Genomic DNA, 27,232 nt, shown 5'->3' with positions numbered 1-27,232 from the left:
GCTGTACAATATTATTAAACAGCTGATCCTGGCACACTGGCAACTCCTACTTCTTCCATGACAGCTACACGAAATTGATCAGCTAATACCAGCACAGGAGGAGATCAGAGGTTGACGACTGTTTTTAAAATGTAAAGGTTAGTGCTCGCTCACTCTCTCCATCCTTCATATATCACTTGTCTTCTTAGATTGTGTGTCCTTTGGGACAGGCACTATTGCCGGACACATGTGTGGGCAGTGCCTACCACACTGTGAAAATTACCAGAAGACAATCAATCAGCAGCAATAATATCTTACATCCACTGAAGTCAGTGGAAGTGTTGCTACTTCCTTTACCTGAATTTGGTCCTACATTTCAGACCCTATCCTGTTCCCATCAAAGGCTGTAGTAAAATTTCCACTGATTTTAAATGGAACAAGTTAGAGCCCTAAATGTAGGACGAAGACCCCAATCCAAGAAAAAGACAGACATCAGTAAGGGGAACATCAAATGTTACAGAATAACTTTCTTTAGCTTAAGTAAAAATCTCTGTACTTTTTTCATGATTCTATTTTTTTAAATAAAATTTGAAACTTCTGAAATTGGAACTTTTTCTTAAAGTGCAAAAGCAACAGGTACGTCTACATTTCTGATGCAGGGATTGGGATTGGGCTGGAATGTAGTAGTATGGTACACAGGCATCTCTTATTCTTGGAGTCAAAGGCCTAGCCTACACAGATTTTGTACAGATATAACTATTTCAGTCACCTGTAGTGTTTTTTCAATTGAACTAACTATTCTGGTACAACCCTGAGTACGGATTACACTGGTATAAAGGACCTTTATGCCAGTATAGCTTATTCCCCTTAGCTATACTAGTATATCGCACTCCCCGCCCCCCACATAACTGCATCCACATTGGTGGGATCGTGCCATCTTAACTATACTGGTATCGTTAAAGCAGTACAACCTGGAACCTATTTTGTGCACAGACCTTGGGAGAGGACCCACTATCCCATTCGACCTCTGTTTTCATTATGCTTATTTACAACAACATGATCAGAAATACCCAATCTCTGAGATGGAAGCACATGCAGGCCTAGAAAAAACACAGTTTAGAGGTGCGCATAAATGTAACAGCTGTCAGGATAAGGGGTGGATTACCTGAGCAGTAGTTAGAGCATTGCACATTGAACAAATGGCTTCTGCATCTTCATCCGTCTTCTTTTTCACCTGTAACAACTGTGCGGCCTGAATTAGAGGTTCCAGTGTTTCTTTAGCCCCACTATTCATCAAATTTTTGTCACGTAGCCATTCTTCAAGCTGACTCACATTGTACCTGTTAAAAGAGGAAACCCCCCAAGAATGTTTTCACTCCTACTGTTCAAGTCTGACCAAATATCAAGAGCTTTAGATTTTCTGTTTAATTAATGCCCATATTTTGTTTTTGTGGGTACTTCCCTCACACAGTACCTAGTTATAATTTCCGTAAAGTTTATTTCCATAGCAGCTCCCTTCAATTGATTTTCCTGAGAATTATTTAATAACCCTATGCTGTGCCATTAGAAGCCTTCACACCCTGAGTTCCAAAGAATATTTGAAAATAATGGCCAAACACTCTCTATCTACCGCTTCTCCTCCTTGTTTGGCTCTGTTTGGATGTACAGCCTAACTCTGTTCCCCTTATTCACCTCAATGGGACTACTCTGTGCAGTTAAGACAAGCAGGATTTCACCCTTGTATATTAGGCTGAGATTTTCAAAGCTTCTTAGGAGATGAATATGATAACACTATACAAACAGAATATACTGGGCAACAGACACCAAAAAATGAATAAAATGTGTCCCATACTGGGAAAAAGAGGAACGACAATAGATCTGAACACATCATGTGTCCACTGAGCCACAAACTGACAAGGTTAAGCAATGAGGAACATTTGCTACACCTCCCCATACTCTGCAGTAGCAGGTGTTGACCATCTGGGCTGAGCCTTACTTGCAGATAAAAGGGAATTAATTTTGTTTCCCCCCAACTTCATCCTACAGAAGCTTTGTTTGTGGAACCAAGATTTACCCCTAAATTACATGATGACTTCCTGGTGAAATATTAAGTGCAAGAAACCCTCAAAACCAGCATAAAGGAGTCCGGCACACTTCTCTCTTAGATGGAATGCTGAAATACAACTATTATTCAAAACAATTATCTGAGCATAACAAATCCATTCTTACAGCCAACAGTACATTTAAGAGGCGAGTGAAAATACTATGGAGCGCTCTCTCACCGTATCTGCATCCCTTTGCTCCAGGAGCACATGTCCTTGCGCAAGAGGAGGTTATTCAGGGTTACTGCCCCAGTGATGTAGAACGTTTGCTTGACAACTTGCTTGATCAACTCCGGATCCATACCATGCTGACACATTACAGAGTGGAATGTGTTCAGCTGTCGAATGATAGAGTCCAGCGTGTAGGTCCCTTCATCCGCAATACTGGACGTTCTCTTTCGCAGCCCTGGTGGCTTTACCCCTGAGACGCCTTGAATAGTTTCATGCTCCAGCATTCCTGAAACTGCATTTGATTGACAACATTATTACTATAGCTGAAAAATGCCCAAATATATACACATTTTTACAAAACAATAGTAATTAATATTTATATACAAGTAGTAGACTGAGCTTTCTATTGGCCACCATTCTATACCATTCCAGATCTTTTCTAATTGCCCCCACTAATTTCTGCAGAATCGAAGTTAAGTTTCCATTACAATTTTAAAAAGAGCCTAGTCTGTAGGGTTGTAAAGAAAGCCTGAATGTGGCTCAATATAGTACTTTTTTCCTGAGTCTTCAATTAGATAAGCAATAGCTTCAGTGGAGCTAAGAGCTGCTCCATTCATCTAAATGATGAGTTGACTCTGCAGCCAAGTGAAAATTTAAATATCAATATTGTCTTAAGGGGAGATACATGAATTTAATGGGCTTTGCTTAGAGATCTAGAATAAATCATTTTCATTTAAAAAAATGTGAATTTAAATATCAACATTGTTAACTACTTCACTGCTGACAATATTATTACTTTATTACAAGCATTTATATGGTACATCCAGCTATTCTGTCATAGTGTGGGGGGGAGTAGCAACAGAGTTATGCTTTCATTCTCTCTCCCTGATCTCTGCTTATACTAGTCATTTATAAACAGAATACTAGTAGGGTGCTTTAATATAAATATACCATTTAAGGGAAAATACATGACATCATATACTACCACATTCTCATTGAGTAGGGAGAAATTTATTTTGATTAATATAGCTGGAAAGTTAGAAGAATTTAATTTTGCCTTACCAATCATTGGCTGCAGAATATTCTCTAACACTCTGACGAGCTGCTGGTAGATCTGAATAGCCAAGTCACTCAATACCTGTCTGTATTCAGCCAAGTCAAAATTGGTGAGGCAGTGTTCATTCTGACGAGGCGTGTTGTGCTTCATAAATCCCTGAATTCACAAGACAATGGAAGCAAATGCTTCAATGTACAAAATAGCATGTATATTTTTTTCTTACTGTAGGCGAGTAATACTCCTTTGAAAATCCATTCCCATTCTCCCGCTTACATCCCCAAAACATTTCATTTAAAAGTTGGTTCTATTGCAGCTAACACTTGGATTTGCATTTTGGATATGGATCAAATGACTTCTATCATAGGTTGAGCTTGCCTTTATTATATTCACTGCTTTGCATTATATTCAGCATTAATGCAAGGAACCTACAGGCCTGTATCTTGTCAGATATTAGCTTCAGCAAGTTAGCATAAGGCTTGAGGCCTATGAACTTTGAACAGATAAACTTTAAACAGAAAAATGACCCAACGGAAACTCCAAGTATCAGGGAGCTAAAAATAGAGTGTTTAAGGGGAATTTCTGACCACAGGAACATGACTCGACCATATATATGAATTGACGTACATAACAGGTACATAAGCTACATCTACAAATAACTAACCACAAGAGGGCCATGGTAACGAATTGACATATATGATAATAAACTGAGATCATTGATATGTTAACCTATAGGAAAAGGATACTCCAACATTAGTAAGGTAAGGAAATACAAATAAGGAAAAGGGGAAAAACCCTTGCATCACTCTTAGCCCTGGTCTATACTGGGGGAGGGCAAAGTCAACCTAAGATACGCAACTTCAGCTACATGAATAGCATAGCTGAAGTCGGCATATCTTAGGTTAACTTACCTGACCATGAGGACGGCGGCGAGTTGACTGCTGCTGCTCCCCCGTCGACTCCGCTTCCACCTCTCGCGAGCTGGAGTTCCGGAGTTGACGGGGAGCGCATTCAGGGATCAATTTATCACATCTAGACGAGATGCGATAAATCGATCCCCAATAGATCGATCACTATCCGCCGATCCGGTGGGTAGTGAAGACCTGCCCTTAGGGGCAGTAGAAGGAGATGTAGTCCTTGGGAGGTGCCAGAATAATGGCTAGTGGTGATGAGGGGAAAGGTGATGTTGATGAGGAACATGAAGGCTAACAGTTCAGGCTGTTCTACAAGGGATGGTGTGAGTATATGGATGTGCAGATGTGCATTCTGTAGTATCTCTTTCTACCTTACTGAGTTGGGGTGTTTGTGACTGTGTAAATGTATTGATAAACTATTTGTAAATATATTGAAGACTTCCTGCAGTGAGTGTTGCAACTGTGGACATTGGGGTTTCCAACTATATAATAATTTGAATAATACTGGGCCTGGTCTTGGGACAAGAAACTATCAACCCTCGAAGTGATAACTCAGGATTCGTAAGTAATCAATATAATTAATACATAATCTGTAGATCAGGCTACACTGCCTTGAAACTTCAAGAATCTGAAGCATTTACTGAAGTTACAAATAAACCACTACTTTGCCCCCGTTATTTCTAGCTGCACAAATAGTCTTTCTAGGCCTTTAAAGAATTGTATGAATAGAAAGGCGCATTTAAAGACCTCCCTCTAAGGCTACATCCACACTGCACACCTCTTGCAGTACTGTGCAGGATAGCTACACACTGCAATGAAAAGCAGGCTGCATCCACACCACAGCGTGTCAGTGAAAGGCTCTGGCATGAGGGAAGCAGCAGGGAGCTTCCAGAGCCCTGCCCTGCTGCTTCCCCGCACTGGAGCAGTGCCCCACTGCCATAGTCTTTTTACTGTGGCGGGGAAAGGCTCTGGCAGTAGGAGACTACACTGCTAAAAACAGAGCAGTGTAGACAGGAGAGGCACTGCTTGGGCATGTAGGGTACATATCCAGAGGCTTCAGGAATGTCTTTGCTTGCCTCAGCAGTGCCTCACTGTCTACACTGCTATTTAGACCCATGCTCAGGGGGAGTGTAACATATGTACTCTACATCAGTGCTTCTCAAGCTATCTGATGTGGGGGACTGGCAATTTTTGTTTTCAATGAGCGCGCAGACCGGCAGCCAATGGCTCGCGGACTGGCACCGGTCCGCAGACTACCACTTTGAGTAGCACTGATCTACATATAGTGTGTACCTTAAATGTCTTTTTTTAATATTCAGATAACTATAATTTTGCCACCATCACAAAACCTTTCATCTTGAAGGATTACAGAGTACATTAGAAAATTAAACTGATATAAACACTACACTGAGGCATCACTTCATGCAGCATTGAAATATAGCCACTTCTGGAGTGAGATGTGAATAGGGTTTACAAGCTTAGAGCAAGGCAGCACAATTATTCCTTTTCTTTTCTACACAGAGATACAGGCCAGATTCTCTCTCAGGGTCAATCTCCAATCAGTGCAGGAGAGTGGGTGGGTGGAAAGTGTCAGAGCTTCTCATTTTTTGGGCTGGTCTGTGCCCTGCTGTGTGTTTGTAAAGCCCCAGAGTTGCACCAATGTACACCACTGGTGCATAGTCATATACCAGTGGAGGCTCAGCATAGCTGAGTAGAGCTCCTTCCCACATCCTGCGTGGCAGTGGGCAGCATCTGGTGCAGGAGACACTTCTGCCAGCTTTGCGGCAGGTGAGAGATCCCACCCTCCAATTTTATCTTGGGGAATTCTCCGTTGGATGGTTATGGAGAGAATCCCTCCTATAATATCTAATTAAATTTGCAGGAATGAATCAGATGGATAACTATGTTCTACCTTACTTGAAATGTGTTCAGGACACCATGGCTAATGGGCTAACATCCTTATTTTTACAAATAATGCCATGCATCTTTAACTACCAAAATTAGCTGAAACCTTAATTTTGTATATAATCTGAAAGATGGCACTTCCAGCATGATGCCCTCTAGCACCATGCTGGGACACTGGTTCACTATGGACTTGCAATGCCATCTACTAACTTACCACCACCTATTCCAAAGCCCTTTGGTGTTTCTTAGAGATACCGCCTAACTTTGAGATCTGATGGGAACACAGATTGATACCACTGGTATGATGACACTATGCAAGCCTATCTGGTCTGTAAGCCCCTTACTATACCAGTCTTCTATCTTTCTTGGTCGAAGATCATCAATTATTTTGAACAGTCAAATGCTGTGAAAACATTGTGAACTTGCTTGACACTATCAAATGTGCCTCATTTGTGAGCCATGCCATATCTGAACCCACCTTTGAAGTTGAACGGTTAGTGCACATTAACTGTTGCACCTATTTTCATTTTGCATTTTAACAAAACACTAAATTTAAGGGAAAGGTCTAATATGAATCATATGATAAAAATAAAAAAACAGAACAGGAGTGGCACTTGCCTCTTCTCCACTATACTGTTTCAAACAGTGCAAAAATCGGCAGGTGTTAGATAGCCAGAAGGAGACAGTTTCAACGTCGTCACCTCTTTTCTGAAGACAAAAACAAAGACATTTGAGTTTGGATTCATAAGAAAAATTGAAAAAGAAAATGTTAAAAACTAAAATAGAACAAAAAATTATACACTATACATTGTAAAATAATTAAAAATAATAAAACACTATACACGCATTTTCTTCTGGTAGTTGTATAGACTTACCAGTATAGTAATGTTGATGTTTGACAGCTTTTTGTACACTGCCATAACATTATTTGAAAGGCAAGTGTTTTCTTAAAACGGTGAAATTCATTTTTACCCTCTCGTAGAAGTTTCAAAATATTATTTTTCAAACCAATTTTTTCTTTTCCAATTTTACAGGCATTTCCCCGTCCTGTGAACTGAGCTGAAATCTAGGTGATTGTGTTTGTTACTGCACTTTCTCTTACCAGTACTCACTGTGCTACAGTATGACTGGTTTCAGCAAACTGCAACACTGAGGATAAAGATGTACAGCAGGGGGAGCAAAAACATAACTTAGAATTTGGAGGTCTTTTACTACCACTTTGTAACAATTTTAATAAACCTGACACGTCAACTTAACAAGAAAAAACAAAGCCCCAGGCTTGCTTTGAACCTAGAAACTGGTTCCTGAACAATTAAATCTGAAGCACTTTAGGGAACATGCAGTAACTGATATAACTAGACACATTGTTCTCCCAAGACTATTCATATATTGTCTTAAGTACTTTATCTGAATTCCTGCACAACTGGTGTTTACTAAAGCTTTTCCAGAAGGTGTGCATTGCTTAAATGCTTTTCAGTCATGGTAGCTGTTTTGTTTAATGACTGAAAAATGCCCTGATAAAAATTACATAGGGTAATCTATTTAAGGATATTAATGTTCACTGGCCTCAACCTTTCTACCAGCTCACAGAACAGTCCTTAGAATTACACATAACCATTTGGGAATCTCCCAACCAAAACAGCAATGGGAGTATATGGGTTAACAGCATGGCATTATGAAGAGGATTGGAAGGGTTCTATAAAGAATGAGTTGTGCAAGTGACTATGTGCACAAAATTATACATGCACGGGTGGAGGGCAGGATGAAAGCTCTTTAGGATCAAACAAGGGTTAATATAACTTCTACTGTTCTTTTGAGTCAAACTGTCTCTACTATATTGTGAAACTAATTCTGTATAACTCTAGCTATGATCTGGGGACAGGTAACAACATTTTTGTGATAGGCAGTTACCTGTGGGAATGACTTACTAACCAGTAACTAAGAGCCAAATTGGTGAAAGCCTTTTTTCTATTCTTTAAAACAAAAGCAAAAGTAGATTTCAAGTTGCATTTTCATAAAGGACATGAAACAACTAACCTTCAATACTTTTTTGATGCCATTAATAGTGGAAGTCAGCAATGACCTCACTTTTTGATCATCATTAAGGTAATCAGCATGGCGGACACACATGAATAATATATATGCTGGTAGTCCTGGGATCAGGTTGACTGCTACACCACGTGGTTTCAGATCTGGGAAAAACCAGAAAGACACACACACACAGAACTTTACATCAAATCTAAATTCATCAGATGGTATAATGTGCACTATAGCTGCAGATCCTCAGTTAATCACCATAGTTCTGGCCAATGAATACCAATGGCATTTATTTTACAAATAGTGTTATTTTTCTGACAAAGCTATTGGATCAGAAAAAAAATATTTGCCAGTTAAAATTTTTTATGGAGAATTACAAAAGGCATTGCCAATATTCGATATACTAAGCAAGAAGAAGGATAACATTACAATAAAGATGCATACAGTTGAGTTAGTGCATTGGAGAAGTCTCACCTTCCTCCAAAATATTAGGTAAACTGGACATTGCCAAACCTAAGATACCAAACTACGCAGATCAGTTATCTGATCTGATAAGGCAAATCCCAGGTTCCTATATTGTTTATTGCAAATAAGGAAAATATTTACCTAAAATAAGATTCTTGATCAGTTTTGGCTCATCATCCTTCTTATATTCTAACATTCCCTGGAAGTCCTTTTCTTTCCGTGGAATATTAACTGGACGTATGGGTTCATCAATGATTTGCCCAGGCGAAATGTTTTCCATCTGGCCCACTTTAAGAGGAAGAGAAAAAAAACCTGAGAAAATATTTTCCAATGCAAGCTTTACACGACAGCAGAAATTCCTATGCTCTTACTCAAGAACTCTAACATTTGTCATCAAGGAGTATTCTTATTTGATTTAGCCTAACACCTCCCAGTACAACTCCCATTGTGCTAAGAGACTTAATTCCTGATAAACATATTATAGGAATACATCCTCCCTTTGATGAAAAGTGGAAGTGTGTGAGTAACTCCCATTAATATAAGTTAACCTCCCTGTCAGTGCTCCCAATGTAGTGATGAGAAAAAGGCCTTTCAGACTGTTTTTAGAAATTCAAAGCAATTAATTAGTTTTGATTTGCTGGATTTCACATCAACAAAAGTGTAAGAACCAGAAATAGCACTAGTCACATACTGGATTATACTGCAGTGGTCACCATTATCTGTTCAGCAAAATGTTAGCATTCTTAAAGGTATGTCTTTGTTACACGAAGTGAGAGATGGTGTTTGAAAACTATTTCAGACCAATCCCTTTCTACACTAGTTTGTTTGGTTTCAAGGACAAACAAATTTCATAATCATTTTCACAAATTATGCTTGAACCTAAGCATACCCTGAAGGGCAGTTTGTGAAAATGATGTTGAATGTGGTGTGGCTCTATTTACAACCGTAACCCAACGGTGTTCAAATTCTGTTTAAAAGCAAACCACTTTTAAACTTTGTTTTGAAATGATTTCATTAGCTTAGAATCAGACTGTTAACCCATGACTAATTTGGTTTGCATGAAATGCATTATTCCCTTCATCAATCCAACCTTCAGTTTGAATCCTAGTGCTCATGAGAAAGAAGGGTTATTTACCTTGCATCTAACTGGAGATTTTTGAGCTGTATAATACCCATCTGTATTCCACTGCGAGCCTGAGATAGAAGATTTTTACTAGCAGGGACATAGGTCCGCGCCTGTGCACTTCCTCTCCTTGGCCTCTTAACTGAGGGTGTAAGGGTCAGTGGAGGCCTCTCCACTTCCTTCTCTACCATGAATCATATATGGAGGATCCAAAGCAGAGGGGAAGGAGGGTGGGTAGTTGAATACAGATAGGGACCACACATCTCAAAGAACTCCAATGACTATATATGGTAAAATAACCTCTCTTTCTTCTCTGAGTGCTGGTCCCTATGCGTATTTCACAGTGGGTGACTGACAAGCAGTATTTATTTAAGGGGAGGGGGCAAGGATTTGTGTGGTATCGATGACTGAAGGACCGCTGAGCCAAAGGAAGCATCAGCTGCAGAAGCTTGCACTGTGGCATAATGTCTCATGAAGCTAGAACCTTCAGCTAGAACCCCATGTTCCCATTTTAAAGATGTCAACAAGGTGAACTTCTTGGAGAGGCTACCGGAGCTGCCTTAGCTCTGCTGTAGCCCCCACACCTTGCAGAGGAGGGATATTTGCTAATTTGTAACCCAGCAGAATGCAGCCTGAAATCCACCTAGAAAGTCTCTGAGAAGAGATCGCTTTTCCCTTCATTCGTTCTGTCAGGGAAAAGAACATCCTAGAAGATTTCCTAAAAGATTTTGTTTTCTATAGGTAGAACTCCAAAGCCCATCGTATAGCCAACAAATGTATGGAAGCTTATCCTCACTGGAGATGTGGCTTCAGGAAGACAACATGGAAGTGGATTGTTTAATTCAGGTGGAACTCAGAGAGTACTTTGGGGGTAAATTTTGGGTGTAAGTTTTAGCAAAACCTTATCCTTATGGAAAATTGTGTATGGTGGGTCAGCCTCTCTAGTTCTCTAACCTTCTAGCCGAAGTGATAGCCAGTAGAAAGTAACCTTCGTAAATAAATAAGTCAGCAAGTATGTCCAAACAGGACTACATTAACAATGAGAGAACAGGACTGCATTAACAATGAGAGAACCAAATTAAGATCCCATGTTGGAGCAGGTCTTGTCACCACTGGGAAGATTCTGACTAGATCTTTTAGAAAACGTACAGTCACTGGATGGGTGAAAATAGAGTGACTGTCAGTTGGAGGGTAACAGGCACTAAAAGCAGCCAAGTGTACCTACAGGGAGCGAAGGGAAAGACCTGAGGATTTCAAGGAAAGCATAGCCCAAAATAGTAGGATGTCTGATTCTTCTGGGGACATCTGGCGATGCAGAGATCAACTGGAAAATCCCTTCCACTTAGATGAGAAGCACTTTCTGGTAGATTCCTTTATGCTGCTGTTAAGGATGGTTTGGATATCTGTTCTAGGTTCAACATTCATCCACATCCCATGCCATGAAGTGGAGGGAGTTCAGATTAGGATGTTGGACCCTGCTGTGTCCTGGATTAAAAGGTTTGGGATGGATAGGATATTGATGGGTGATGAGTGACATCTAAAAGAGTTTGGGAAGCCAAAACTGCCTGAGCCATCTAAGAATGAGAATGACCACTGTTCTGTCCTGCTGGACCTTCCTCAGAACTAGATGTTACAGTGGATTGGGTGAGGAAAGCATTCATGAAATGCTTTGACCAAAGGTGTAGAAGCACTTTTCCACGAGAGTCCTGACTTAGAGCACTCCTGGAGCAGTACATCTTTCATTTCCTGTTCTCTTGGGATACAAACGGGCCCCAAGACAGACACGCCCACTACTGGAATATGCTGTGCACCAGAAAATCATGTAGTTCCCATTCATGACCCTTGGAGTAGTGCCTGCACAGGCTGTCTGCCAGTGTATTGTGTATACCCAGGAGGTATGCTGCTGATATGGTAATCTGGTGACGAACACATCTACGCCACCGATTGACAGCCTCTATGGCAAAGGGGCCGGGCTGGGGTGGAGGGTGGCAGATCTTGCTCCCTGGTGCTTGCTGATATAGAACACTGTTGTCACGGTGTCTGACATCACTTGAATATGCTGGGATTGTCTGAGCAGTAAGAGTATGAGCAGAATCTTTTGCAGGCCTCTCACACACACCGCTCTCAGTTCTAGGAGGTTTCCGTGCATCCTGGATGCCCGAGGAGTCCAAGTCCCTTGTACTATGTGCTCATCTAGATGGATGCTCCATCCTAACAGGGAGACGGAGGTGATCAATGTTTTCTCAGGGATGGGAGAAGTGAAGAGAACTTCCATGCACACTTGCTCTCCCACCAATCTAGAGAGTCCAGCACTCTGAGAGGAAGTGTGACCAACTTGTCCATTTTGTGTCTGCTTGGCATGTACAGTGTCTGAACCCAAGCCGGCAGGCAATGAAGGCGAAGTCTCACAAAAGGATGTTACATCGGTACAGGATTCCATGTGACCCAGGAAGATCTTCTGTCTGCGAGCTTATGTCTGCATGCTCACTGTGAGTTGTGAGATCAGATTCTCTATTGATTGGAATCTGTCCTGAGGGAGGCAAGCCCTGGCCCTGACAGAGTCCAGAGATACTTCAGTGAATTCTGTGGGAGCTAAAACAGACTTTTCCGTGTTCACACAGAGTCCCAATGATGCTAGAAGACTGAGCAGGGATGAGGTTGCTGTCAGTACCTCTTAATTAGATTTCTCCATCAACAGTCAATCTTCTAGGCAGGGAAAAACTGATGATCTGTGGTGATGGAAATGGGCTATCACAACTGAAAGCAACATTGTAAATACCCAGGGGGCTGTTGCTAATCCAAAGGGGAGCACCCTATATCGATAATGGTTTGAACCTAGAGCAAACCTGAGGAATCTCTTGCATGAGAGGTGGATGTCTATATGAAAATAGGCATCCTCCACATCAAGAGTTGTGAACCAGTCCTTTCTGTTTAGTGACAGAATTATTGACATCAGGGTAACCATCCTGAACCTTAATCTGTAGATGAAAACATTGAGCTGTTGGAGATCTAAGATGGAACTCCATCCTCTCTTTTTAGGAATGAGGAAATATTTCAAGTAAAACCCCTTTCCCCAATGTTGAGGGGGTACTGGCTCTATGGGCCCCCACTGAAGGAGGGAGGTCTACCTCTTCAGTGAGTATCCTCTTGTGAGAATGGTCCCTGAGGAGGGATGGGGAATGGAACTCTATGATGTAGCAAAAATGAATGATGTCGAGAACCCATTTATCTGTTATCATTTGCCAGGTATGGGAAAGACAGGCTAGGCGGTTGCCAAATTTAATAATGAGGTCTGAAGTCAAAGGACATGGCACCTGGATTGGTTCAGAGCTCTCAAATATCCCATCAAAAGTACTTCTTAAAAGGCAGCTGTGATTGGAAGGAGAATGAAGGAGGAGCATTATGTTTGCTCTGCTGCATCCTCTGCCAATTTTGCGGCAGTTCACAGCCCCTCTGGTGGTAGAATGGTTGTGCTGCTTTCTAGGCTTGTGAGGTTGCCTATGATATTTCCTCTTTGGTGGTGGTGTGTATATCCCCAGGGACAGGAGGATTGCCCTGGAGTCTTTCAACGAGAGTGCAATGAATCATCCATTTTCTCACTGAATAAGTTGTTCCCATCAAAAGGCAAATCCTCCTCTGAACATTGAATGTCCCTGAGGAATCCCAAGTAATGAAGCCAGGACTCCCAGTACATGATGATAGCCATCACCATCAATCAGGAGGCTGTGTTGGCCTGCACCTAATGCAACTTGGAGAGATGATCTGGCAATCAATCTACCCTCTCCAATAAGGGCTTGAAACAGTGCTCTATCCTCTTGTGGGAGCTTATCCATGAACTCTGGAAATTTTGAGTAATGGACAAAATCATACTTAGAAATTACCACTTGGTAATTGCCTGTTTGGAATTGCAAGGTGGTTAAAGTAAGTAAATTACCAGGGAGGAGGTCCAAAAATTTAGCCTCCTTATCTGAAGGAGCGTACCTTGATTAACTTTGCCTGCTCTTTTCAGTGGCAGTTTGTACAACTAAAGAGTTTTGGGCTGGATGCATATACAAAAATTCTTCTCCCTTGGATGGCACTAAGTATTTCTTTTCCCTAACTTAGGAGTAGGGGCACATGCTGCTGGTGTATGTCAGACGACTCTGCACTCTGTAAAACGTCAAGGAGTTTCTGAGGTGTCTCTTGGATTTCCTCTACAGGAATCTGGAGTGTATCAGCAACCCTCCTTAACGAGTCCTGAAACTGCCTGTTAGTTATCTGGTGGAGAAGGTGAGCCTGGGTCCTCACTGAAGCCAGTGAGAGGCATCAAATATTGGCTGAGGAGGACTCCATAACATAGGGTACAATCAGTCCCAAGGAGGGTACCTGTCTTGTGGGGTTTCCAGGGGGGCCAGGAGATTCTGGATCTTCTATCTGGGCTAACATCCTGTCTTGACAGGGATGATGTCAGTCCCTCATTTGCCTGAGGAGGAAAATGTAGGCTCCGACTCTAAGGGTGGTGTCATCAGTACCATGGATGTTGAAATGCCACAACTGGTGGAAGGGATAGGAGAGTGACTTTTCCTTTTGTACCATCCCTGGACTGATGGTGTCAAGTTCTCTCTTGTAAGGACCAGCTCTGATAAGATGGGAGACTGCAGACACAGAAGGATAATATCCTCTGGAGTAGTATATGCATCCTACTAATCAGGGGATGAGGACTGTTCTCCTTGTGCTCCATGGCAGCCAGTGCAGAAGCCCATAGACGTCAAAGCCTCTTTATGAGAATGCAACTCCATGATCACTGCAAGGGGCTCTCAGTGCTTCTCCTTGGTTGGTATCAATGACCATCTTGAACTTTCCTCTTGGTTTTTCTCCCTGGTCAGTAGCAATGATGGTCCCACTCTTGTTGATAGTGCTGGTATCAAGGCATCTTTGCTCTTTGGAGCCTGAAATCAGTATAGTGGCCATGATGAGATCCTGAGCCTTTTGGACCAGGTGCAAGGTCTTACCCAACTTAGATGGTGTTGGGAAACAAGCCCTCCTCTTAGACGTGGGATTTTATTCTTGCCTTCTGAGAAGGTTTCCTATGAGGAGTTGTCTTTGGCTCTACTCCTGTCTGCCCCTATATCAGAGGTTGTAATGCTAGGAGGTGTGCTTCTCAACGCCTCTGCCGGATCAGACTAGATCCTCAGAGCATGATTCATCAGAAATATTTTAAGTCTATATTCCAGCACCTGCCAGGTTCAGCTGGGAAAGGATCTGTAGATGTCACACTTTGAAGAGATGTGCACTTCTCTGAGGCAGTACGGCATTTCTGATGGTTCTTGTCGCTGACTGGGAAAGTCTCGGGGCAGGAGATACAGTTCTTGAAACCTGAGATCCTAGGCATAATATCTTCCACATACACTCCCGGATTTTAACTAACACACACAAAAACTATTAAACTATCTCAGTAAATTTAAAAAATATTTACAGGTTAGACACCGAAGAATCAACTTGGTGGACACTGGAGGGTTCTGCCTCAGACCATGCCACAGCAGAAAGGAACTGGGGAGCAATCACGTGTAGCAATTAAAAAAAAACACTTTTAGTTGTCTTTCTCAACATCACACACTCATTGTTACCAGACTTGACATCCTAAACTGATACTCACTTTGACATAAATAAAAATAACTTTGGTTTATATTTCTGAAAACTCACATTCAATTATGACCATCAACATTAAAAGAAAACCAGAAAGCAGAAAAACAAAGATTCTTTGCATGTCTCTGTTAGTGCTAGGGAAGCTCACGTTTCAAAATAAAGTGGGACATTTATATTTATCACGCTCCTCCTCAGAAATATTTTCCTCTTGGCAAAAAACTGCATACTATGTTGGGTAAATAGAGAACACAAACTGTGTGGTGTTTTGCAATCAACCTGGTCTTTCCTTTCAGTGAAACATCCACCCATTTTTCCCTCTTCATCTTATACCATGTAACCAATTAGTTCATTTATTGTTATGGTCTACTCATATGCTATTTCATATCTAATGTATGTATGCCAAATAGATTTAAATTGTAGGATTACAGAAGCATAAGATTCACAGGTATTTAGGATAAGTGTATTTTAGGTATATATGTAAAGCATGGCTGGAACACAAGGCCCACAGGCTGAGGCCTGTAAGATTTTAGCTTAGTCATACTAGGCCTTAGGCTTAAGAACACTTGACATTAGTGGGTGACCTATGACTAACGCTATGTCACTAAGGTTAAAAGATTACTGAAAAGAATGGGCCAATAGGTTATATTATGGGAAACATGTTGTAATGTACACGTCTAGACCGCAAGGCACCTAATTGTAACATCATGGTATGTCCTGCTTTGACTGCAGGTTACCATGGACTCTGTTGTGCACAGATGTTAATGAGAATAAGGGGAACTAAGATGACCACCTATGTAAAATGGGGCACCCCAATATTCATGGGGTGTAGAAGTACAGATAAGGAAAAGACAGTTGAACCCTCATGCATACGCATAAGGTATTAGGTGTGGTCAGAACAACAATATAAAATATGTTCCCTGGTTGGGTAAAAGTGCCAAGACCCTTGGAAGACCTCATTAGGATGACCCCAGCAGGAACCACCCACCTGTCTCGATGGCTATCTGTTGAGAGATCCACCCAACTCTATGAAATCTTTGTGTATGTGAGTATGGATGTGGGACTGGTCAGTGCATGGATTCTCTCCGGTTGCGTAAATTGGTATGTAGTGTAACTTAAAAAACAAACAAGATTTTTTTTTTTTACTTTTAAACTTTGTTTGTTGTTACTGTCCTCATTCTTCGTGTGTTCTTAGAGCCTCCAAATCTCTATTCTATTTATCTTTAATCTGTAGCAACAGGAGCCAGACTCATTGTAATTTACCACAGAACTATCAATTCATTCAATTTAAAATAAAGGCTACAATCAATATTAACTATTACTTTAGAAGACATCATTATAGAGGATCATACGCTGCCTTCAATACGCACACAGACCTCTCAGTAGATCTTCAGTTTCTATGCTAAGATAACTGGCTTACACTGTTTAAGACTCATTGCCTTACTAAATAATGACATACAAACATTTGGTGCCAAAGAGTTCAACAGGAGTTAGAACAAGTCTCTCTCTCACACATAAACATTATAAATACCTTCAAGTTCACCAATCTTTTTAGCAAACACTTTCAGCTGCTTTTTCAGCTTGCGAACTGTCTTGTCCTGCTTTTCAAGCTGCTCCATTAAATCCTGTACATTAAAATAAGAGATAAGATTCAGGTACTAGACAAATGTTATTACACGTGAAACAAACAAGACTAACACTATTAGTGTTACAAAAGGGACTGCGAGAAAAGCTGAAAGGAAATGCCACCATCTGGCTGAAATTTGCAAGCCTGTACACTGCCTAAAATTCAAGCCAAACATTATCAAACATATTGTCAAGCTGCAGCGTGATGGAGGCAGAACTCTTATGCAGATATATTTTGCGGATGCCCACATACCCTGGTCAGTGATTATGGTGAGTGGAAGAGATTGTATAATAACACATCTATTCAAGGCTTCCCATTACACTGCTAACCTCAACTTCTGCACCCTCTATTCCTGCCCTCAGGCCTGCCTTTAGCCTCACAAATGGATTAGGTTTGTTGTTTTTGGTTTTTTTTCAAAGGGGGGGGGGGAGTACAAGACTCAAATTCAGCTTTATAAAACACATGATATTTGTTGTAACCCTCATGCTTTCTCTCTGCCATATCACCATCTGTCTGCTGTCATCACATTTACTTAGACTGTAATATCATGGGGCAGGGACCATCTTTTTGTTCTGTGTTTGTACAGCGCCTAGCACAATGGGGTCCCAGTCCATGACTAGCTCCTAAGTACAATCACTATACAAATAAGAAGAAGTAATAATAATACACTCACTGTGCTATCTCTTATTTAAGGCATGACTATACCGAGAGTTAGTACGCAGCAAGCTGGGGCATAAATCTACAGGACACTCGCCTGCCATATCCTAAGTTGCTGTATGGACCCTGCTACTGAGCACTAAAAGTTCACAGTATGCTTTGACTTCCTGCTGTTTGAAGCTATGGAACTTTTAGTGCATTGTAGCAGAGTTCCCATGGTGATTTAGTGAACATCAGGCTAGTGCACTGTAGATTTACACTGCACTTGCTGTGCACTAACTTGCTGTTTAGACAAGCCCTTAGACAGCAAGTGCTTTGGAAAAGGGACCTACCATCTTGTAATTTTGTAATGCACATTGCGGCGCTGATTAAAAAATATCAATAAAAAGTTTAAAATAATTTGTGGAAAGTCTTTGAAGATTACATTAACACAGAAAAACTCAAGTCATTTCAGATTAAGGGTTTGAAAGCATTTGAAAAAAAAACGACACTCATTAAATCTTGGTTCTTTATTATACTAATAGGAATGTGAGGCAGAGGTAGCAGGTACATTCTGAACCAGAAGCACCCATCAGAGATGCTATCATTCTCTAAATGTTGTGGAAAATATTAACAGGTCTTTGACAGTTGGTGGGAAGCAGGTATAAAATTGGCCTTGATATTTGCGCCCCAAAGAGTTTACCACCTAAAATGTGATGAAACTGCAGGAGTCAGGTTAAAGGTCTGTTAGCCAATAGGACAGAGCGGGCATTCATATTCAAAGCAGTGGATAAAATAGTTAACAAAAAATTCCTATTGACTCTCTTATCTCCAGATATAATATTTTTTTTATTAAAATTAAAGAAGGATGTGTGTCTAAATCCACTAGGCTGCTTTCAAAAGCTCAACCAAGGGATTTGACTTCTGCACCACAACAAACAAACAAAAAAGACACTTTTATAGTTCATCTATACAAAATAAGTAGTTGTGAGCCTCTCACTCATTTGGAAACCCATAAATGAATTTCTATTTTCCTGTTTTCGCCTTTGTTTTTGCTCTTTATAAAAATCTTAATTAAAAAACGTAAACAGAGTAAGCATTCAGTAGAGTATTTTGATTCCACCACCTTTATCACAAGTCGATTCCACAGTTTCATAGAAGGATCCAAATGCTACAATCATTCACTAACATGAATAACTGTGAGTAATCCTATTAACAAACACTGGCTTCAATAGGACTATTCATTTTAGTAGGCACTATATATAGCAGTCAGTCTCTGCAGGACCAACTTGCAATTTTCCTGAATCAGATTTTAATATTTCACCTTTAAAATTTTTAGCAAAGAGAAAATTTGGAAACTAAGTATTTTAGCATCACAAGCTTTATGTTCAGAATGCCAATTTTGATCCTAAAATGTAATTTTATATTCAAAATTAGGCTGCTTTGATCACGCTACAAGACTCAGATTAGTAACAAACTGTGTCAAAAAGAGACATTAAGATTACACAAATGACACTAAAGACTGACAACAAAAGCTGTGGGGGGAAAGTTGACATGGTGAAGCTCTCTGTAGAGGATTTCCTTGGAGAGAGGAAAAGGCAGCCAGCTTGCTCTTCAGTTAGTGCTCCAGAAGTAGCAAACAAAACAACAGAAAAACATGATCTACATACAATCATCCGTTTGTAAAGTGAAATCCGATACGACTGATACTTCATGGGGTCATCTGCATACAACTCCTCATAAAACTGAAAAAATAGGTACAGATTTTTTTTCCTCCTCCCTTTTTGACCCTAATATTTCAGCAAACACTGTATAAACCAAGTCAGGTTAAAACAAGATTAAGAAGCTAATTTTTTTTTTTTTGGTAGGCTAGATTTTATGTCCTGCTGCAGTTCCCTCCATCTGCCCATAGACAATGTTTGATTTAGATGAATTGACATTAGTGCTAGTTATTAAAGAGTCAATTCTTATGAATATCACTAATAATATAACAGTGAGAGTAAGAGTAGACGAGAACCTATGTCAGAAGGTTATAAACCCCACTAATACTACTGACTATGAGAGTAGTGAACATTGAGATCCTTAGTTCACATCAAGGAATGCTGCTAATTCTTTCCCACTTTACCCAACAGGTAGTGGAAAAGAAGAAGAATGCAGTCAACCTGGCATTCTGTAACAGCAGAAGCAGATTCCTAAAGAATGAGTCTAAATGTGGCAAGTAATATACCCTTCTTTGGATGCGAAAAGGAAATTCCTCTGGGATGGACTTATGTGATTATGTGTTGGCTTGGGAGGCTAGAATCCATTGAGTAGCAATCTCTAAAAGGTAGCTAAATACCAAAATACAGACTAAGGATCTGAAAGGAGGAGCTATACAGACAGAAAAGCTTTTGATCATTTAATTTTTCCAGTGGGGTAAGGTTATTTCTGGGATAAATTAGTAAAAAGCCTTCAATCATAAACTTACTTCCAAGACCACTATCTTCAGCCCATCACCTTCTGTCAAAACCTCAGACACTACAAATATAACCCTATATTAAGAATGGCTGTGATATACTGAAATGGGAAAGAACATCTCTCACTTTGTTTAGAATAGGGGGCCACCGGTGTCAGAGCACAGGTAGGAAAATTTCCTTTCTTCTTAAAAGCAACACAACTCAGTTTGCTACGTAAAGAACATTACAGGAGAAAGATTTTTGGGTAATGAGTGACAATGTGCCAGCAATATGTCAGTATGGAGCTCCCAGAGAAAATTCCCCTATTAATCTGCTAGGAACCCTGTATGCCAGGAAGCATGTGCTTGAAGAGAAGAGGGTGACAGGCCAAGGAATCTGTTCTTCTTTCATTCGTACAAAAATGCTGTCAAATAACCAAGGAGGGAGTTAACCCCATTTGGTCAAGAGACTTCTTGAAAATGTTTGTTCCTCCAACATAAACTGAACAAACAGAGAATATAGTGCCTTGTTTGACCTATGTAATTTGAGATGGTGGGAATGAGGAAGATAGAGACTTTCCAAGGCACTTAGGAGTTTATCTTCCCCCAGAGTTTTTCTAAAAGCACCTGACACTTCGTGTAATTTTGTGCATTCCAGGGCAAATACTTTGTAGAAGTTTACATATAAACTCCAGGGATAACAATTTCCTATTAGAGATGATTTACAGTATTTAGAAAGGGGGCGGGGGCATCAGATGTCAGATAATTAGCCCACTCCTCCTTTCAATTTGGTGGTGGAACTGTAACAGGCGATTTAAAAAGTTACCTACAGCACAGAGCTGGTAATGAAAATCATACCAGAGAAATTTTGTCTTTCATATGATGGGGCTGAAATGTTATACCCCAACAGCATGAATTTTGTCATTTCATCTATTATAGTATTACCCTACCTGCAAAAATCTACTGCAAACATGCAATTAACCTTGGGAGTTTCCCGCTTGAAAACTGGTGGCAGTATATGTGTCTCTGTATCTCTCTCTCTACATCTGCTAGCATTTACATTGCAGAAGTATCTCCCTTACCAAGTTTTCATTAGTCAGCCGGGTGATCTCATGCTGTAGACTGGCCTCAATCCGAGCTTCTGGGGGCAGCTGCAAGTTCTGTGCTAAAAGCTGCTGCTGGCGGTTATTCTCCTCCTTCAGACTCTGAATCTCACCCCGGAGAGCTTCCAGCTCATTGTCGTGACTCTTTTTCTGGGACTGAAGCTGAGATTCTAGGAGCCTACAAAAACCCAGCAAGATTTGAGCGAGACACTTAGCATTAACATCCCAAATTCTCACCAGGAGTCTAAAGCTTTAGTTGCTGTGCAGATATTTAGCTGCTGACTTGCAAGGAAAAATGAAAAATGCAGAGTACTCTTTAAACCCTTCAATATGCCTTCTGATTAAATTATCAAACAATCAAACAATGGGAGACAGCACAGTAATGCTGATACTGCTTTGCATCTTCTCTGTGTTTGAGCAAGTACTATTTACTGGTAGTACTGAAAACATGCCATAACACGCAACATATCTGTAAATCTCTTTTGTCTAGTGATGTTTCTATGGGGGCCAAGAACATTTTCCAAGTTTAAATAGGTAAAATAAGATTTTAAAGATGCTTTATTTGTTTAAAATAGGGCCCATATGGTATTAATAGAGAAATCTTTTTCCAGGTTAACTCTGTTCAGTGAGAAACCAAAACATTGAACTGCAAATGAACACAAATCAGCCTGATTCAATATTTAAGCATGCATTAGACAATTTAATAGAGGGTTATTACGTGTGCTAGAAATGTGAGCTAGGGAATGGTGCACAGGATTAGGACCCAATAATTTAGGTTTTAATCCTGGCTCTACCTCTGACTCTCTTTTTGATCTTGGGGAAATCATTTATGTCTCAAATTCTCCAAATGTGAAATGGGGAGAATACCTAGTTGCTTACTTCAAATGAGTGCTGTGTGAATGAATTCATATTTGTCAGGCAGTATAAGGCTAAATCTACCCTACACACCACTAGCGGCTGCTGAAAGCCAGATGCAATGTAGACGTACCCTTTGAGTGCTATGACTCACTCTCTGGGGTATGTACACACAGGAAATGGCATTAATAGTGACATTGGCACTATCAGAAACACTTTCAGGGTTTAAATATGAATAAGGCAGACAAGTTAGCTGGTAGCTACATTGAACAAGCATGTGAAGGCAAACAGTCATTTTCCTTACAAAAAGCTCTCTGCCTCTTGCTCTAACGCTTGTTGACTATATAGCGCTAGGACAAGAAACAAAAGATGCAAAATGACCACTCTCCATCCCTCTCTGCGTTACATTCGCTATTCTAAGTTAATGCTTAGCAGACTTACAAAAGAAGATTAGGTTTAGGATTTGTTAGCATAAGAAAAGGAAAGACATTACAGAAGTTAATAGCATTCATTACTAAGTATCTGTTTTGGTAGCTACTGTTCTGTAAATGTATAGGGATTAAAAACAATGCAAAACTAATGGGTTATCACAAATGGAAGACTATGGACATTCTACAAAAATTTTGAAAGATGAACACATGCTATGAATGAGTGACTGTATTCGCTTACAAGATGCTGTGTGCACTTGGCCAATTAAATGCCCAACTAGCAGTCTGCCCACACATTTTCAGGTGTGGCAGTGACTGTACGCATACTTTTGCACACCACCCGATCATTTGAAAAATTCTTTCTATGTTTGAAAGTTACATTTTGAATGGACACTTCTTTTAGTATTGCCCCCTCCAAGATGATTGTGTACAATTACTTATCATCAGACAAAATAAGAAAAACAAGAAAAACTTTAAAAGAAAATAAAAAGTACACAGAAGCTATTTAAATAATAGCATTAAAAATCAATTAAATCATTAAATTTTCTTCAAACTGAAAAACAATACGTCAAAACATTTCCAGACACAACATGAAGGTAGACAAGTAACATAGTTACAAAGTCTCTTTCATTTCAGTTGTAGAACTGCTGGTGTTTTATATTGTCCATTTCTGTTCAGTGTACACATTTTGTATTGGATCATATTTTCATTGTTACAGCCATCTTAAGTTTTTAATGGCATGCCTTGGTAGATAGAACGGTTCACAGACCAGGCTTTGGGTAATTCTTCTACTCTTTGTAGAAAATGATTATGATCAATTATTTCTGAACTATTAGTGCATAAGAAACATTGCAGCTAAAGCAATTCCATAGCAGGGGGCACAGTTAGTAAGAAGAGAGAATGCAAAATGAAGAAAACCCCATTCTGGTAACCTGTTGGTTTGTTTTAACCCTTCATAAACCAGCCATAGTTCTCCATCCTCATTCAGCATATGATAGTCCTGAAGAGATTGTCTTCCAAGCAAAATATTTAAAAAATACAAAAAACACAAAAGGGATACATGATGATGATGAGAGGACACATTAACAAGGTAAGTAAATGTTAAATTTCACTTATGAAAGGCAGACACGAGACAACATTTTAATCTATACAGCTCTAAAGCTACTTAGTAAAACATTGATAAACTTGATTGCAGTTTCACTAACTGAGCAATTCTGTTCTGAATGTTAAAGAACAGTGTCGCTCACTGCATTTCATACTATTACAAAACATGCGAAATAATAAATTGCTATGACAAGTGCTAGTGAAATGTTTCGAGAGACAAGAGGAATGTCACACATACCAAAAGAGAGGTAATCATACAAAGGTAATTTAAGCTCCAGCGTCAATTACAGGCATGGATGATGGAAACCCCAGGAAGCTTGATTTTGCATTTATATCTTAGTATTTAGAATATTAATTTGAATTTTGAAAATAGCAGTCTTATCCAGCAAAATAATGAAACCCCAAATACAAATGCATTTAGGGAATTTAGTCTCATCTTGATGCAACTCGAAGTATGGTACAGCATAAGTGAGGCAAAAGTGGGTTCAAAGTTATTATGATAAGCAAAATAAATACAAAACATACCTGTTTGTTTCCTTTAGCCCAATATATGCCTGTGCTATTTCTCCTTTGTCTTTCATCTTCTGTACATCCTCCAAGAGGATTGTAGAATCTGTCATAGTATTCTGTGGGGAAAAAACAGTTCCAGGGTAAGGTTTAACATTTCCAAATTAATGAAGGGCTAGATTTGGCAACCTTTACTCAAGTTGAATAGCACCTTACTCCTTGTGTAACCCCCACTGAAATGAACAGTTCTGCTTGGGAGAGAAGGGGTAGCAGAATCTGGTACATTGTCTCTACCTGCCATACAGACAAAATATCTTTTAAAATGTACCCCTCACAACACACTGAAATATCTCTATCTCTAACTCTATCTACCAAGTGTGTGCGTGTGCCTAAACCTCCCTTTCCTCATCTGCCCACCATCTAAAAGGAACAACATAAACCTCATGAAACAGTGAATTCACATTTTGTTTTGAATTCTCGTGAACGGTCGTCTTATAATTTTTTTAATATAAGCAACAAAATTTTCAAAAGATGTATTCAATTCACAAATACATTTTATTGCTGTTTATGATTCAGAAATGGTAGCATTAACCCTGTCATATTTGGAACCTTGCAAATAATTTCCATTTCCACCTTTACACAGTTTTAAAGGTTATTTTGGAAAGTTGGCAGTAATGTACACTGGCAAATTCTGCAAGTAAAAAGATCATCATCACCTGATTTGTTCAACACAGAGTTCAATGTACATAGTTCAATTTTTGCTGCTGCATTTTCCCTTTTTCTTCACTTCAGCTTAGTAAGATTTTTATCTGATTTCTCCAACCTCATATGCCAAGTTGTTTTTAATTTTACATCATTTTACGTGGATGATAATGTCGTGAAGCTGCATGGCTTTAATGGATACCAGAACCTAAAGCCTGACATTTCTGTTTCACTCTCACAGTAATTAAGTCTCTGAGCAAGGCTACTACTAAGTATTTCAGACTTAGCCTGCACAGGCAGTTTTGCAAGATTTGAGCCTTATAGCATGAGAAGTGACAAAGCACATGAGCTCCACACAGTTACTGCCAGCTTCCTTGTCAGACGACAGTAACCTTTTCCAACTGCAAAACCATAAATGTAAGAAATTATTTTAACAACTCTGATGTTATTCTACATTTTTGAAGTAAAACTCATATAATTCTGACAACCCAATTAAGCTTCAACACACTGTACATGCATATTCTGATCTTTGTGTTGATGAAATAAATACTATTTACTCTCAGATCTCCAGGGTTGCCATGAATGGTATAGTTGTAGTAATATATGAATGAAAGGCTGTCATAAATATAAAGGGAAGGGTAAACCCCTTTGAAATCCCTCCTGGCCAGGGGAAAGCTCCTCTCACCTGCAAAGGGTTAAGAAGCTAAAGGTAACCTCGCTGGCACCTGACCAAAATGACCAATGAGGAGACAAGATACTTTCAAAAGCTGGGAGGAGGGAGAGAAACAAAGGGTCTATGTGTCTGTCCTTATTCTGTCTTTGCCGGGGATAGACCAGGAATGGAGTCTTAGAACTTTTAGTAAGTAATCTAGCTAGGTACGTGTTAGATTATGATTTCTTTACATGGCTGAGAAAAGAACTGTGCTGAATAGAATAACTATTTCTGTCTGTGTATCTTTTTTGTAACTTAAGGTTTTGCCTAGAGGGGTTCTCTATGTTTTGAATCTAATTACCCTGTAAGGTATCTACCATCCTGATTTTACAGGGGGGATTTCTTTATTTCTATTTTTTATTAAAAGTCTTCTTGTAAGAAAACTGAATGCTTTTTCATCGTTCTCAGATCCAAGGGTTTGGGTCTGTGGTCACCTATGCAAATTGGTGAGGCTTTTTATCCAACATTTCCCAGGAAAGGGGTGGGGTGCAAGTGTTGGGAGGATTGTTCATTGTTCTTAAGATCCAAGGGTCTGGGTCTGTAGTCACCTAGGCAAATTGGTGAGGCTTTTTTCCAAACCTTGTCCAGGAAGTGGGCTGCAAGGTTTTGGGAAGTATTTTGGGGGGAAAGACATTTCCAAACAGCTCTTCCCCAGTAACCAGTATTAGTTTGGTGGTGGTAGCGGCCAATCCAAGGACAAAGGGTGGAATATTTTGTACCTTGGGGAAGTTTTGACCTAAGCTGGTAAAGATAAGCTTAGGAGGTTTTTCATGCAGGTCCCCACATCTGTACCCTAGAGTTCAGAGTGGGGGAGGAACCTTGACAAAGGCCTTCATTACAAACAAAATGTATGGAACATAACTATGTTCTTCTCAGCTCTGTGTGTTGTACCTCTCACCTAAAACTTCTAATCCAATAACTTTCGGCCTTTCCTGCCAAACATTTTTAGATTGTAGTGCTCTGGATTAAGTCATGCGTATGTTACCTTTGACACATTGCAACACTAAAAACACTATAAAGCTATGTAATTTTTCACATCACGGACTCTTATGTGCGATTTACAGTTACATAATTGTAATATTACCATCTCTAAAGAGGGATCTGATTCCCAATTTCCCCTGGAACTGTGCTGCTCTTACTCTCCAAACACCTCTGATAAAATACATTTATTCAACTGACTGCATAAATTTCAGGGTTTTTTAATTTAATCTTTAAATTACCATAACCTGCCAGTATCACCTTAGCTCTAAATTGTTATTATGTTTGTTTTAAAGAACTTGTAGATTAATTTTTTTCTTATTCCTTTAGGGAATGAGAAAAGATCTCTGCAAAACGTGACGATTGAACTTCAAATACATCAAAGTTATTTGTGAACTAGTGAAGTGACAGCTCAAACGTGTTTCATATTTTATGATGTTTTTAGCCTGTAAGAAATCTGGCTTACAGCAGTGAAAAGATGTTTACCTTATCCTCCTGGCAATCAAATCGGCAAGCAAGAAGGAAGAGAAACAATTAATCAGCAAATTCTGTTCCTGCCATAGCTGTCCAAACTAACAATCAAAAATTATCTGCAAACTTATCATTGTCCATCCCATTGGTCACCTTTTTATTTCCCTTGTACTCAAACAGGTGTGAAGACCACACCTGCATCTTCTTGTTAGGAACAATTTATTCTAGGATTTATTTACAATATTTAAAATATTCCACTAACAGGTTTTGTTCCCTTTATAACTAATTATGTTAAAAGTTAAG

At 39.7% G+C, this 27,232-nt stretch overlaps 1 protein-coding gene across 3 annotated transcripts in view; it reads right to left on the bottom strand.

Moving 5' to 3' along the window:
- Positions 1-27,232, bottom strand: part of MYO5A (myosin VA) — a 214,827-nt gene that overhangs the window by 5,773 nt on the left and 181,822 nt on the right. For 2 of the 3 annotated variants that reach the window (XM_084640741.1, XM_084640742.1), the window contains exons 29-37: positions 24,085-24,185; positions 21,152-21,350; positions 16,904-16,997; positions 8,769-8,915; positions 8,163-8,317; positions 6,744-6,833; positions 3,315-3,465; positions 2,262-2,544; positions 1,145-1,319 (exon numbers count right to left, since the gene is read on the bottom strand). In XM_084640741.1, coding sequence (XP_084496867.1) covers positions 1,145-1,319; positions 2,262-2,544; positions 3,315-3,465; positions 6,744-6,833; positions 8,163-8,317; positions 8,769-8,915; positions 16,904-16,997; positions 21,152-21,350; positions 24,085-24,185 — 1,395 coding nt within the window. Of the gene's footprint in view, positions 1-1,144; positions 1,320-2,261; positions 2,545-3,314; positions 3,466-6,743; positions 6,834-8,162; positions 8,318-8,768; positions 8,916-16,903; positions 16,998-19,305; positions 19,381-21,151; positions 21,351-23,387; positions 23,469-24,084; positions 24,186-27,232 lie in introns of all 3 variants that reach the window. The other variant, XM_084640740.1, reaches the window with a different exon arrangement.

The sequence above is a fragment of the Lepidochelys olivacea genome (genome assembly GCF_965140295.1).
Source record: "Lepidochelys olivacea isolate rLepOli2 genome assembly, chromosome: 10".
NCBI classification, from domain to species: Eukaryota; Metazoa; Chordata; order Testudines; family Cheloniidae; genus Lepidochelys; species Lepidochelys olivacea.
This window is presented reverse-complemented; position numbering and strand designations above follow the sequence as displayed.